The sequence below is a fragment of the Jaculus jaculus genome, chromosome 8 (assembly GCF_020740685.1).
Source record: "Jaculus jaculus isolate mJacJac1 chromosome 8, mJacJac1.mat.Y.cur, whole genome shotgun sequence".
NCBI classification, from domain to species: domain Eukaryota; kingdom Metazoa; phylum Chordata; class Mammalia; order Rodentia; family Dipodidae; genus Jaculus; species Jaculus jaculus.
Genome location: NC_059109.1, coordinates 134,732,246 through 134,744,851, shown reverse-complemented (window position 1 = coordinate 134,744,851; position 12,606 = coordinate 134,732,246). Strand labels below are relative to the sequence as shown.

The 12,606-nt window shown below is 54.0% G+C and overlaps 1 protein-coding gene across 1 annotated transcript; it reads right to left on the bottom strand.

Annotated features, from left to right (window-relative positions):
- Positions 1-421: 421 nt before the first annotated feature.
- On the bottom strand, positions 422-11,528 carry Fam210b (family with sequence similarity 210 member B). The gene is made up of 3 exons (XM_004663846.2): positions 11,343-11,528; positions 4,522-4,691; positions 422-2,616 (listed from the first exon to the last, which is right to left on the bottom strand). The coding sequence occupies exons 1-3, from the start codon at positions 11,526-11,528 to the stop codon at positions 2,400-2,402; spliced, it is 573 nt and encodes a 190-aa protein (XP_004663903.1). The 3' UTR covers positions 422-2,399.
- Between the last annotated feature and the right edge of the window lie 1,078 nt (positions 11,529-12,606).

Here is a 12,606-nt window from a genome sequence, read left to right as displayed (position 1 = left end):
GTGGCCTGTTGTGTTGAACTTCTAACTAATCAAAGAAATATGATTTCATGAACAACTTGCATGGCAAATTTTAGATGTCAGATGGGTCAAAACTCTGGAAGTGGCTGGTGTGAAGAAACACTGACAGAAGGGTGCAATTTCAAAACCCAGTGAGCTGCAAAGGTCAGCCCCTCCGCCCCCGGGACAAGTGAGCTTTGGGCCCCAGTTCTGAAGCGCACCAGCCCTGATAGTCAAGAAGTGGGAACAGCCCACGGACCGTGCAGTTTCTGTGGCGCGACTACGTGGACGCTGGGTGAGCCTGGGACGTCTCCTGCAGATTCACAAAGGCCCAGAGAACTCGCTGTAATGGCACCTTTGCCCTCCACTCACGCAGTGCTGTTCACGAGCAGCAGTCGGGACCGACCAAAGAAGACAACCGGAAGCTTAACAAACTTGTTTATTTCATAGAATCTAAGCTGTTCACTGTCAGACTAAAAAATCAGAGGCCAGCAATAGCTTAGCACTTTAAAAATAGTTTCCCCTAGTTCCATTAAAAACTGTAGATGCATCTTGCTGGTGAGTTCACACAATGCTTTATTTCCCTGATCTGACATCGCAAGTTATCTTGGCTACTGGCCACAGGAGTGGAGGGGCTGGGACGCATGAGATGGGCTATGGCTGTTGACTAGGATTTGTCTTATTGCTTGTCTTTTGAGAGAGAGGGGGGGGGGGAAAGGGGGAGAGGGAGAGAGAGTATGTGTGTGTATACACACACATACATACATACTTTTTTTTTTTTGCATAGGTGTTACTAGGGACCCCAAATGGGAAACTAGGATAGATGAGGGTCAGGATTCTGAAACTAAAATGGCAATTTAAACACAAGCTGAGAGGCTTGTTTGGTCCACGGGAGACACTGCCCAGCACTGGTACTGGCATCTCTCTCATCCTAGGGTTCAGTTCACAGAAAAGCATTCTAATTTTAGATCTCAAAAGCTTCTGACAGTGGGCTAACTGCAAAGAAAATTTTGTGGAAAGATCTGTCCCACAAAAGTTCTTTTCAATGTTTAACTGACGTGCCTGGCATAGGTAACAGTTAGCTAGAACTGTCAGCTACCAGATCTCAGTAACATGTCCTTGGCCACTTAACAGTAATTTTCAGATTGTCAAAGTAATGTTCACAGAACCGAGCTTGAGAGATGAGTGCAGTCCCTGGGCTGGGCAGGTGAGTAGACAGGTGAACCTACAGACTGGTTCCCCAGAGTGCAGCAAGGTCTGGAGGGAGTGGGCAGCTGATTCCCCGAGGAGTTCCTCTAACTGCTTGGAGGAGGACGACTGTTTGGGTCTCCGTGCTCTCCTCCCTCACACCTTCCTTGGGCACAACTGGCTTGGGAGATTTAATTGCACCTTCCTATACCCCCTACCCCTGCAAAGCCTGTATTTCCATTTAGAACAAGTGCTACTTAATCTCCTGTGGTGTGCTGTATGCAGTGCGACTAGAAGTGATGCCCAGTGACTGCGTAGAGCGCCAGAGGCTGGAGACAGCGAAGCTGACCCTCCAAGGTTAGGTTCACTGGGATTTTTGGCATTCACAGGCTTCAGGACCTGTTTAAGTGACATTTCAGACAAGCCATCTAGACCCCTCACATCCAGATCTGAAGGTGTTTCAGAGTCAGGACACCAGCAATGCCTTGGTTTTCTTCCTGCAAAGCAAGCATGCTGAACGTGAAGGGAGGGTCGAGGCTCATTTACGTTTATGAACTGCACAGTTCTCTCTTAAATGCTGGCCAGCTGCTTGCAGAAAGCTGCGTGCTAAAATGCAGGCTGTGGCCTACGAACCAGGAGGGGGAGTTTGAAGAGCCAGTTGAATTATTCATCGCGTTTTAAGAACCTGAGCAAAGGCTAACCCCCTGGGGCTTTTGCAGACAGACCCCACTCCCTTCATGGCTCAGAAGGACCATTTGTGGGTCTGGTTTGGAGATATCCACTGGACTGGGAATTGAATTAGGGCCTTGTGTATGCTGGGCAAGAGCTCTACTGCCTGCTCATGTCTCCGGCCTTCTGGTTACCTTTTATTTTGAGATAGGGTCTGGCTAAGTTGCTTAAACTACCTTGAACGTGCTCTGGAGTTTTAAGTATGCCTTGCACTTGCAATCCTGCCTCAGCTTCCCGAGCGGCTGAGATGACAGACCTGGTTGTAAGTTCATGTAGCCCTTTGGCTGACATCCTATGGTATGTACGTGTCCTATGAAGGTTAGGCCTAATAAAACTTAAAAGGAAAAAAATTTATAGTTGTTTTAAAAAAACCTGTTTTTTTGACCAGCAAAGGTAAAATGAATCTTCCACAACACAGCGGCTAGCTCCCTGGCCCCACCCCCACCCAAACCCACGTCACTGGAGCGCTGGCAGCTGCAGGGTCATCAAGGCTTGGTGGCTGGAGGCTTAAAGAGGCCCACTTTGCGGGAGTATCTGACCACGAAGGGGACGGACACCAGGGTGATGCTGATCCTCACGGGCGCCACGAGCTTGTGGAGCGCGTAGGCGACCACGAAGGTGCTCGTGCCCGCTGCCGTCTTGGACTGGACCAGCGACTCCTTAAATCCAAGTCTGAGCAGAACTGCAGACATGTCCACACCGCTGGGGACAGAGAGGAAGGGGGAGGAAAGCGACTGCGGTCACCATTCAAGGAAATGGAGCTGGCGCTAAGACTGAGGTGTATTTACACAGGACGAGAGGTAGACAGGCTCAGCACATTCTCATTCATAGTGAACCTTGTTTTCTTTTTCCCTCCCTAGGCAGGGTGTGTCTCTAACCCAGGCCCACCTGGAACTCTGCAGCCCAGGGTGGCCTCAAACCTCATGATTCATGCCTTCGACCTCGTGAGTGCTGGGACTAAAGGGGTGTCTCGCCACGATCTGCTCACACAGCAACTTAAACAGTGGTAAAGAAACAATTATGAATTATGCTGCCTTTCTGCTTATTTACTTGAGAGAAATAGGCACATAGAGAGACTGGGCTCGGCAGGGCGTTCAGCTGCTGCAAATGAACTCTAGATGCATGCGCTCCCTTGTGCATCTGACTTACATAGGTCCCAGGGAACTGAACCTGGGTCCTTTGGCTTTGCAGGCAAGCGCCTTATCCACTGAGCCATCTCCAGTCCTATGCGTATGTGTGGGTGCACATGCACATGTGTGCTTGGAGGCTAGAGGCCAATGTCAGGTTCTTCCTCAACTGCTCTCCACCTTTTTAAAAAAATAAATATTTTTTATTTATTTATTTGCAAGCAGAGAGAGAGAGAGAGATAGGAGGGAGAAAGACCAAGAGAATGGACATGCCAGGGCCTCCAGCCACTGAAAATGGACTCCAGATGCAGGTGTCCCATTGCACACTTGCCTTTACAAAGGTACTGGGGAACTGAGCCCAGGTCATTAGGCTTTGCGGGCAAGTGCCTTTGCTTGAGCCACTGCTCCAGCCCCCCCCCCCCCCTTAGTTTTTGAGACGGGGTCGCTGACGGAACCTGCAGCTCAGTGGTTCAGCTAGACGGGTTAGCCAGCCGCCTCCCCAGCCCTGGGTTACAGGCGCGTGCCAGCACTCTCAGCTTCTCCATGGCACGTGCTGGGAGGCGGCTCTGGTCCTCATCTCAGCCTGTGCGGCAAGGACTTTGCCGAGTGAGCTGTCTACCCAGGCTCCCTACTTTGATTAAAAAAAAAGTTTTCGAGCCAGGTGTGGTGGCGCACGCCTGTAATCCCAGCATTTGGGGAGGGGAGGTAGAAGGATCACCGTGAGTTCGAGGCCACCCTGAGACCCCGAGACTACATAGTGAATTCCAGGTCAGCCTGAGCTAGAGTGAGACCCTACCTCAAAAAACCAAAAATAAAAAATATTTCTTTTCATTGACAACTTCCATACATAGAGAAAACATGATCCTAATCCCACTACCCTCCCTTTTCCTTTTCTCACATCCCCCTCTCCGACCAGTCTCTCTTCTATTTTGAAGTCATCAATTTCCCCTCCTATGATTGCAGATCTTGTGTAGGTAGAGTCACCCACCGTGAGGTCATGCATGTTAAGGGCGCTTTGGGCCTGTAAGACGGTATTGTAAACGCTCCTCAACCCTATTTTGATTTTCTTAAGACAAGGTCTCACTGTGAAGCCCAGACTGTCTTCTAACTTGCAGTAATCCTCCTGCCTCAGCCTCATGAGGCTACCCAGTACAAAATTAATACCATCAAAAACTCAGCTACCCAGTACAAAATTAATACTATCAAAAATCTTACCTTGAGCTGGACGTGATGGCACACGCCTTTAATCCCAGCACTTGGGAGGCAGAGGTGGGAGGATTGCTGTGAGTTTGAGGCCACCCTGAGACTACACAGTGAATTCCAGGTCAGCCTGGGCTACAGTGAGACCCTATCTCGAAAAACAAACAAACAAAATCTTACCTTGATACTGAGTATTTGGAGTGGGGAAAAGGGCTTGTACTATGCACTTTTTTATTAACGAATAAATAGAAAATGTTAGTTAAAAAAAAAAAAATCTTACCTTGAAACCACCATGTAGAAGATGCCCAAGGAGACGAGCGAGATGCAAATGTGCAGGGACACGCCGACGGCCCCGTACTCCTGGAACACCTTTCTCAGCTGCTGTGCTTTGCTCTGCTTTTTCTCTGCGGCGCTGGTGTCACTGCCTGTGGCTGCAACTCTGCCAGGGTCCTGTGTTCAAACCAGAGGAGACAGGGGAGGTTAAACCCCAGGGTTTTTTTGGGGGGGGAACATTAGTGAGGAAAGAGATTGGATGAGTGCCCCCAGTCCTTTTACTGTTAACACAAGATGCATGGGACACCTTGGGTACCTGGCTTTACATGGGCACTGGAGAACTGAGCCTGGGCCAGCAGGCTCTGCAAACAAGCACCTTTGGTGGCCGAGCCACGTCTCCGGCCCTGGTTTTCGGTTTGGGAAGCAGTCTTACTCTAGCCCAGGCTGGTCTGGTGATTCCTCTCCCGCAGCTAGCTGCCTGACGGCTGGGATTAAAGGTGCACAGTACCGTGCCTGCCAAGGCATTTTTACCACACACTGTATGATGCTCTTCTTCCTACCCATGGAGGTGCCAATAACTGTCCTTAGTCCCTGGTGTGGCCTACAGCATGGCCCAAAGATCACAACCTGCAAGCATGTCACCCTCTGTGACAAACGGACTTGGAGGATGTGCTCCAGCTAAGGTTCCTGAGTTGGGATATTAACCTACATTTTCTGGCTGGGCCCAGTGAAACCATAAAAGTCCTTATGAGGCAAAGGAGGGGGCTAGGTGACACAGGCTCAGAGGCTGTGAGCACAAGATGCTGGACTCCTGGCTTATGGATGTGAGGACCTCAGCCATGGAGGGTTCTAGAAGCTGTGTAAAGCATGGCAGGATTCTCCTCTGGGATCTTTTCTTAACTTTTACAGTTTTTCAAGGTAGGGTCTTATTCTAGTCTAGGCTGACCTGGAACTCACTATGTAGTCTCAGGGTGGCCTCAATCTCGTGGTGATCCACCTACCTCTGCCTCCCAAGTGCTGGGACTAAAGGCGTGCGCCATCATGCCCAGCTCCTCCGGGATCTTTGAAGAAATCAGCCCTGCTGTCACTGTGACCTTAGCCCAGTGAGACACAGTTTGGACTTTTGACCTCAGGCACAGTGACAGAATAAATGTGTGCGGCCATCTGTTAAAGTGGCAAGAGGACCAAAACACCAGGGCTTGCAGACAAGCCTGAGTGCTTTCAGCAAGCCTCTGATGTGGTCTCTCCGCCTGCTCCTTCCCCCGCGCACCTCTGAGGTCGGTTCTTTCCTTGCTTCCCAGAGTGGCAGCACAGGCTCGCAGAGCCCCAGTAATCAGCCCAAAGTCTTCAGAGGTAGAGCTATGGTGGTTAACTGGAATCACTCAGGAGATACACCTCTGGGTCTATCAATTTATTTGAGAAAGAGAGAGGGAGAGGGAGAGAGAGAGAGAGAGAGAGAATGAGCTCACCAGGGCCTCCTACCACTGCAAACGAACGCCAGATGGATGTGCCACTGTGCATGTGGCTTGATGTGGGTCCTGGGGAATTGAACCCAGGCCATCAGCATTTGTAAGCAAGAGACTTTAACTGCTAAGCCATCTCTCTAGTCCTATTTGTTTATTTTAGAGGGGGGCGGGGAGAGGCAGACAGAGAGCATGGCCATTCTGGGGACTCCTGCCCCTGCAGACAAACTCTGGGTGCATGCATTACTTTGTGCATCTGGCTTCATGTTGGTCCTGGGGAACTGAACTCAGGCCGTCAGGCTTTGCATACGAAAGCCATCATCTGTTGAGCCATCTACCCGGCCCCTAAATCTATTTTTAAATTAATTTTTGGACAATTTCATATGTGTATATAACATGTGTAGATCATATTTGTCCCATTACTCTCTCTTGTCCCCTCCCAGTGACACCCCCTTCCCCTTCCAAACTACATCCCTTCTTATTTTCATGTCTTCTGTTTTTTTAGTCCGTTGAGTTTATTGTTTTGGTGAAATGAGCATGGGTGGGGAGTTACTTACCAGCACATGGGAAACTTACTAGTGACTGAAGAAAATGTCTGTCCCTCCCCCAGCAGCCATTAACTTGGGCACGAGTGTGAGGGTGTTTCCAGAGAGGACTACCTGAGTTGGGAAAATCTACCCCAATGTAGGCAGCCCTGTCCCAGGGACTGGGGTCTTGCACTTGATAAACCAGCGAATGAGAGAGAGCTAAGCACCAGCAGTCACCTCTGTTTTCTGACCGTCGATGCCCAGCGCACCAGCCCCTCAGGCTCCTGCCGCCGTGCCAGCGCGGCCTGGTGGACCGCACACAGCACGTGAGCCTTTGCTTCTGGGAGGTATCTGGTCAGGGCAACGAGGGTGCAGCCTGAGCCCACCATCAGGACAGTGGAAAGAAATCACACAGGGCTCTTGACTTCCAGAGTCAAGAGTTACAGCTGAGCCCTGAAACAGATCAAGGGAAGGCTGATTCCCGGACAAAGCACAGAGCGGACCTGCACAGAAATCCGTTCTAGCCGGGTGATGATTTAACACCCACTGACCACCCGCGGGGCCCAGGAGAGGCAACAACAAAAAGAAGGCCACGCCCGCGTGGTGGTGTAAGCTCCTGACGGACGAGAGGGCTTTCCAGCACAGGCTCACGCAGTCCTCAGCCCCGCCCAGCAGGTCCGGGCACCAGCCTGTGAGTTGCAGCTGGTCACAGAGCCTACCTACAGCGGGTGCGCTGCCTCCTGGGCTTTCAGAGCGCGTGGCCGCACAGCCACTCCACAAAGGCGGGGCGTAGGGGGAGGAGCGTGCAGGAATCAGCAGCAGGTGGGGCCAGGCCTCGCTACTGATAAGGAGACCATCTGGGTGATGTGGGTGCTCTGAGCAGCAGCCTGCAGAGCCCTGTGCACGCGGCTGCGCGGCCCCGCTGCACCCACGCTGGCTTGCTCCCGCTGGGGCACAGGCTCTGGCTCAGCCCGTGTGGGATGAGGCCCACCAGGCGTCCGTGCTCCTCTGGCGTGCTCAGACACCACACTGCTGCGCCTGGAGAGCAGTGAGGAGCTGGCTTGCTCTTTGTTTTATGTTTTTTTTTAGGTAGGGTCTCTCTAGCTCAGGCTGACCTGGAAGTCACTATGGAGTCTCAGGATGGCCTCGCCTCGAACTCCTCTCCTACCTCAGCCTCCTGAGTGCTGGGACTAAGGGCGTGCGCCGCTATGCCCGGCTTGGTCTTCTATTTGTGCCCATGTCCATGTGCCAGCTCTGACGCTTGCAGGCCTTGGAGGAGCCTGGGTCCTGGGCTTTGCCATCTGTTTCCCAGGTGATCAGCTAATAAAGCCATGCCCTGTTCACCTGGAACAGTCCTGCAGGGCCAGCCCGCCTGCTAGCTCGGGATGTGCTCATGCCACTCCTCACTGTTGCCTCCAGGTCTTGATCCAGCAGCACCCAACGAGGCCTCCTGTGGTCTCCCTAAGTGTGCATGTGGGCGTATTTCATGTATGTGTGCTCACGTGTGTGAGGTCAGAGGACAACTTTGGGTGTCATCCCCAGGAGCCGATCCCCTCCTTTGAGATGGGTCTCTCACTGGGCCAAAGCTCACCGACGAGGCTAGACTAGCTAGCCAGGGCCCCTCAGGAATCCTCCCATTCCCACCTCGCCGGTGCTGGGATTACAGGTGCATGGCACCACACCTGCCATTTTCTGTGGGTGCTGCAGACAGAACTCAGATCTTCAAGCTTGCAAGACAAACACTTTATCCACTGGGCCACCTCCACAGCCCTAAGGGCCCCCATCTTTGAAGTTCACCTTTAAAACTGTCTGTCTTGTGTGAATGCTCCATCCAGGGCTTTGCAGGAGCTGCTGCAGATATGGTAGCTGGAAGTCTGGCTTTTTATTTTTTCTTTTGGGGCCAAGAAGGCCTTTTGCCAAACCAGAGGGAGTTAGACAAAAGGGCCTTCAGCAAAGACAGCTTCCACCAGCCTGGAAAGTGGAGAGTGGCCCTCCCTCATCGAGGTTGGTGGGGCTAAGTGTCAGGGGTTCTCAACTGTCGCCAGCTTAACAAGGGTGCGGGCGCTGCTTCTGCGGCCTGGCCTATCAGCTCTGGCAGCTGTCCCATATGCAGCCCACACGAGGGAGGGGCTTATTTATCAGAAAGAGCCAGAGCCTACCAGCCACTCCAGATGGGCATGCAGGGCTCACGCATATGCTAGCCAAAAGGGAGGTGGAGGCCGGCTTTATTTCCTGTTGGCCAGAGCCAGAAGGTTCTGGAACGTGTCTTCCATTAGCAATGGCCACACTTCAGAACATGAAGGGTCATGCATATTTCTTCCTCACCCTTGAGGTTAAAGAAGCCAAAACTAAGGAATCTGTGTGTGACTTACAAGCTATGGAGCATCCCCAGACTCTCATTCTTCGTGAAGCATTGCTATAAACACCTGTGACACACTAGGCCCTGCCCAGAGCATGTAACACTGGATTTGGGTGCTGGGGTAGAGTCCTTGCTCAGCATGTGTGAAGTCCTGGGTTTGATCCCCAGCACAGCATAAACCAGGCATGGTGGTGCACACCTGTGATCCCAACACTCAGGAGATACTGGTGGATGGAAGTTCAAGGTCGTCTTCAGTTACATAGTGAGCTTAGGTCCAGTCTGAGATACATGAGACCCTGTCTCCAAATGAGGGGATGGGGGGAAGCTCTATTATACAAGGGCAAGAAGGCTGACCATGCGGCGTGGAGTGATTTATCATTCATTTGCTAAATACTATATTCACTGACTTTGTACCAGGCAGCGGCCTGCGTACCATGAACCTAAGAGCTTATGAAGTCCTCACGGCACCCCTGTGAGACGGGAGCCTGGCACCCCACTTAACAGACGAGGACCCTGGGAGCTCAGAGAGGGTCACTGAGTCACCCACGATGACACAGCGACCAGCGTCAACAGCCGGGACCCAAGCCCAGCATTGTGCTCCTTCTATCTCTGGGCGAGTGCTCCTCACGCAGGGGACAGAGCAGAGCACAAAACAGACAAAGCCCGCAGGAGCCTATGGGCTTCGACAAGCGGCTAAGATGCCAGGGATCTGTTAGGAGGAAACAGCCAGTAGTGCAAGGAGGGGGGCAGGAGGCACTGGGGGAGTGCACTGCAAATCTACATAAGGGGAGCCAGAGCCATGGGAGGACGAGGTCAGAACTGCCTACGAGTTCCCTCCCTGCCCTTGTGACAAGAGGCTTCCACTCTCCAGTTTGTGTGATGAGTGAACAGAGCAGGCTTCTTGTGTAATGGCCCTCCCCCTCCCTGGCTCAGCAGGGTCCCTTGCAAGCAGAGTTGGGAACATCCCTCAGGTACTTAAACGCCTGGTACATTTGGAGATCCCAGCTGGCTTCCCAACACGGACAGGGAAGGTGGAGTTTCTGGGTCAGGGTCAAGGTCAGACCCTTCCCAGACTGCTGGGGGACCTTTCCTTCGAGATGAACATCTTTTGTTCTAACCTCCTGTTCAATTCTGAGCCCACCTGGCTTCTACTGTCTATCAGAGAGCAGACGCAGGGACGGCTCCTGGGTGCTTGGGACCCTGCGTATGGACCTCCTGTGGTGACACTGGCTAGTGTGGTTCTATGAATTAGACGTCAGCTATTAGCATTAAGTTTATATTGATTATCTTGGAAGTGAGCTGTTGAGAAAACTGAGACACGTAAGCCAGACAGCATTTCATCAAGGCTACTGAACTAGTGAGCTGATGGAATCCCTACTGTAAACACACCCCTGTCTATATGCAGGCCCTGGGCTGGGGACCACACGGATGGGGCTGAAACCCAAGCTAGGCCAGAGGCCCTTAGTGAAGGCAGAGAAGGCCCACCCTATTGGGCTGAGAGAAGCTCGGTGGGGCCCAAAGCACCAACAGTGGGCAGGGAAGGCTTCCCGGAGGAGGGGCAGCTAGGCTGAGCCAAGAAGAATCGCGAGAGGACAGTCTGGTGTGTCCTGATCATCTTCAGACTGTGCTCAGAACTAAGGAGGGGAGCTGTGTCCTTCCTGCCCCTTGAAGAGCAGAGGGCAGGAAGGAAGTCTTCCAGTGGTGGGGGCATGGTAACCCGGGGCCAATCCCCACTAATATTTAATGAAAAACCAGGGGAAGGCCAGGCAGAACGTGGCACTGGGCTCAGACCTGTTTGATGCATGTCTTGGTCCTCTGGACACTTGCCGGGAAAGTGCTAGTTTCCGCCCTCTAAAAAGCCAGCACACAGGCTGAGAGGCCCTGGGCACCGAGTTCGAGGTCACAGGCCCAGGGGCGCCCATCCAAACCAGGCGTGCGAAGCTGGCAGCCCTAGTGAGCCGACTTTTCGCCTAGCTACCTCCAGATTCGAGAGCTGCTTGAGAGACCCGCTAGGGCCGTGCTGCGGATCCGAATGGAAGCTACTTTTCCCTTAGCCCTCGGCCAGCTGGATAAAGGGCGGAGCAGCCGGCGTGGGGACGTGTTTCACACGGGGCACCTCGCGAAGCTTCCTCCCGGGCCCGGTGCCCAGGCCTGATCGAACTTGAAAAGCAACAACCCCGAGGCCCGTGAGAAGTTCCCACCAAGTCCGGGCCCTCCGATTCTCTCGGAGCACCACAATTCTGGCCCACATTTTGGAAACTGGGGTCTCTGACCTTGGGCAGCGCACCATAGCTCCCCGGGACTCAGTTTCCCCCGCTGCTAATTAGATCTGTTCCTCAGCCTCTAGGATTCTAGGGAACCCCCGAGTGAGGGGTTTCGGGCAGCTGGAATGCAAAGCTGTCCCTGCCGGAGGACGTGGCCTGGCCCTGGCACGGCCGCTTGGACACCTGGGGGTCAGGGGCGGGGCGGGGAGGCTTACCTGGCGGCCGCGGCAGTCCCCACGGGCCGTGCGCATCAGCCGGGCTTCGGACCCGGGGCGGAACAGGGCCAGGGCCAAGGGCGGCGGGGCGCACGGGGAGGAAGCGCTCCGGAGCCAGGTGGCGCGAGGTCGGACCCCGGCGCTCGCCCTGGCCGCGGGGCCCAGGAGCGCCAGCAGCCCGGCCATGGTACCCGGGAGCGAGCGGGAGGCCCACGGCGGGAGGGCGGGGCGGGGGACGCGCGCCCTCCCCGGCCCCGCCCCGGGAGCGGGGTGGGCGGGGCCGCAGGGCTGAGTGCGCCCCTTTGGCTCCACCCACCGGCCCCGCCCTCCGCAGCCCGAGACAGTAGGCCAGGCCAGAGGCGCGCTCTCAGCTCCGCCCCCGGGAGGTCTGGCCAATCATGGCGGCCGGGGCCGGGGAAACGTGCGCTCAGCCCCGCCCACCGCGCTTGTCACTCTCAGCGGGCGGGGCTAGGGAACGTGCGCACGGTTCCGCCTAGCAGCCCGGCCCCCTGGGCGCTTGTCAATCACTGCGGGCGGGGCTCTGGGCTGCGCTCAGCCCCGCCCCGCCCCGCCCCGCCCCGGGGCCGCGCGGTGGGCGTGGCCGGGCTCGCGCCGGTGAATGTAGTTCTCAGGTCGTGGAAGGGATTTGAGGCTTCTAGCCTGCAGTGTGGTTCTAAGTGCAAAGGTAGGCCGCTGCAACCGTACAGAAATGGTGAGACCTGAAAAACTTGTTTTCATGTTAGGTCATGGGGAAATTGACACGTTTGAAGAAGCCCTCTAAATGATCTGGACATGAAGCAGTGTGGTCACTGTGTAAAGTCCTTAGAGAGTTAATTAAACACACTGGGGGTTAGGAGTTCAAGGCCAGCCTCAGCTACATGAGACTATGTCTCAAAAAAAAGAGACTAATGGGCTGGAGAGATGACTTAGCGGTTAAGCGCGTGCCTGTGAAGCCTAAGGACCCCGGTTCGAGGCTCAATTCCCCAGGACCCACGGTAGCCAGATGCGCAAGGGGGCGCAGGCGTCTGGAGTTCGGTATGCAGTGGCTGGAGGCCCTGGCGGGCCCATTCTCTCTCTCTATCTGCCTCTTTCTCTCTCTCTGTGTCGCTCTCAATTAATAATTTAAAAAAAGACTAAAATAGGAAGACATTTATGTTCATTGCAGTTTTATTGACATAGACAAAACCTGGAGACAGGGCTGGCTGGGGAGATGGCTCAGGGGTTAAAGGTCCTTGCTTGCAAAGTTTGACCGTCTAGGGTTCGA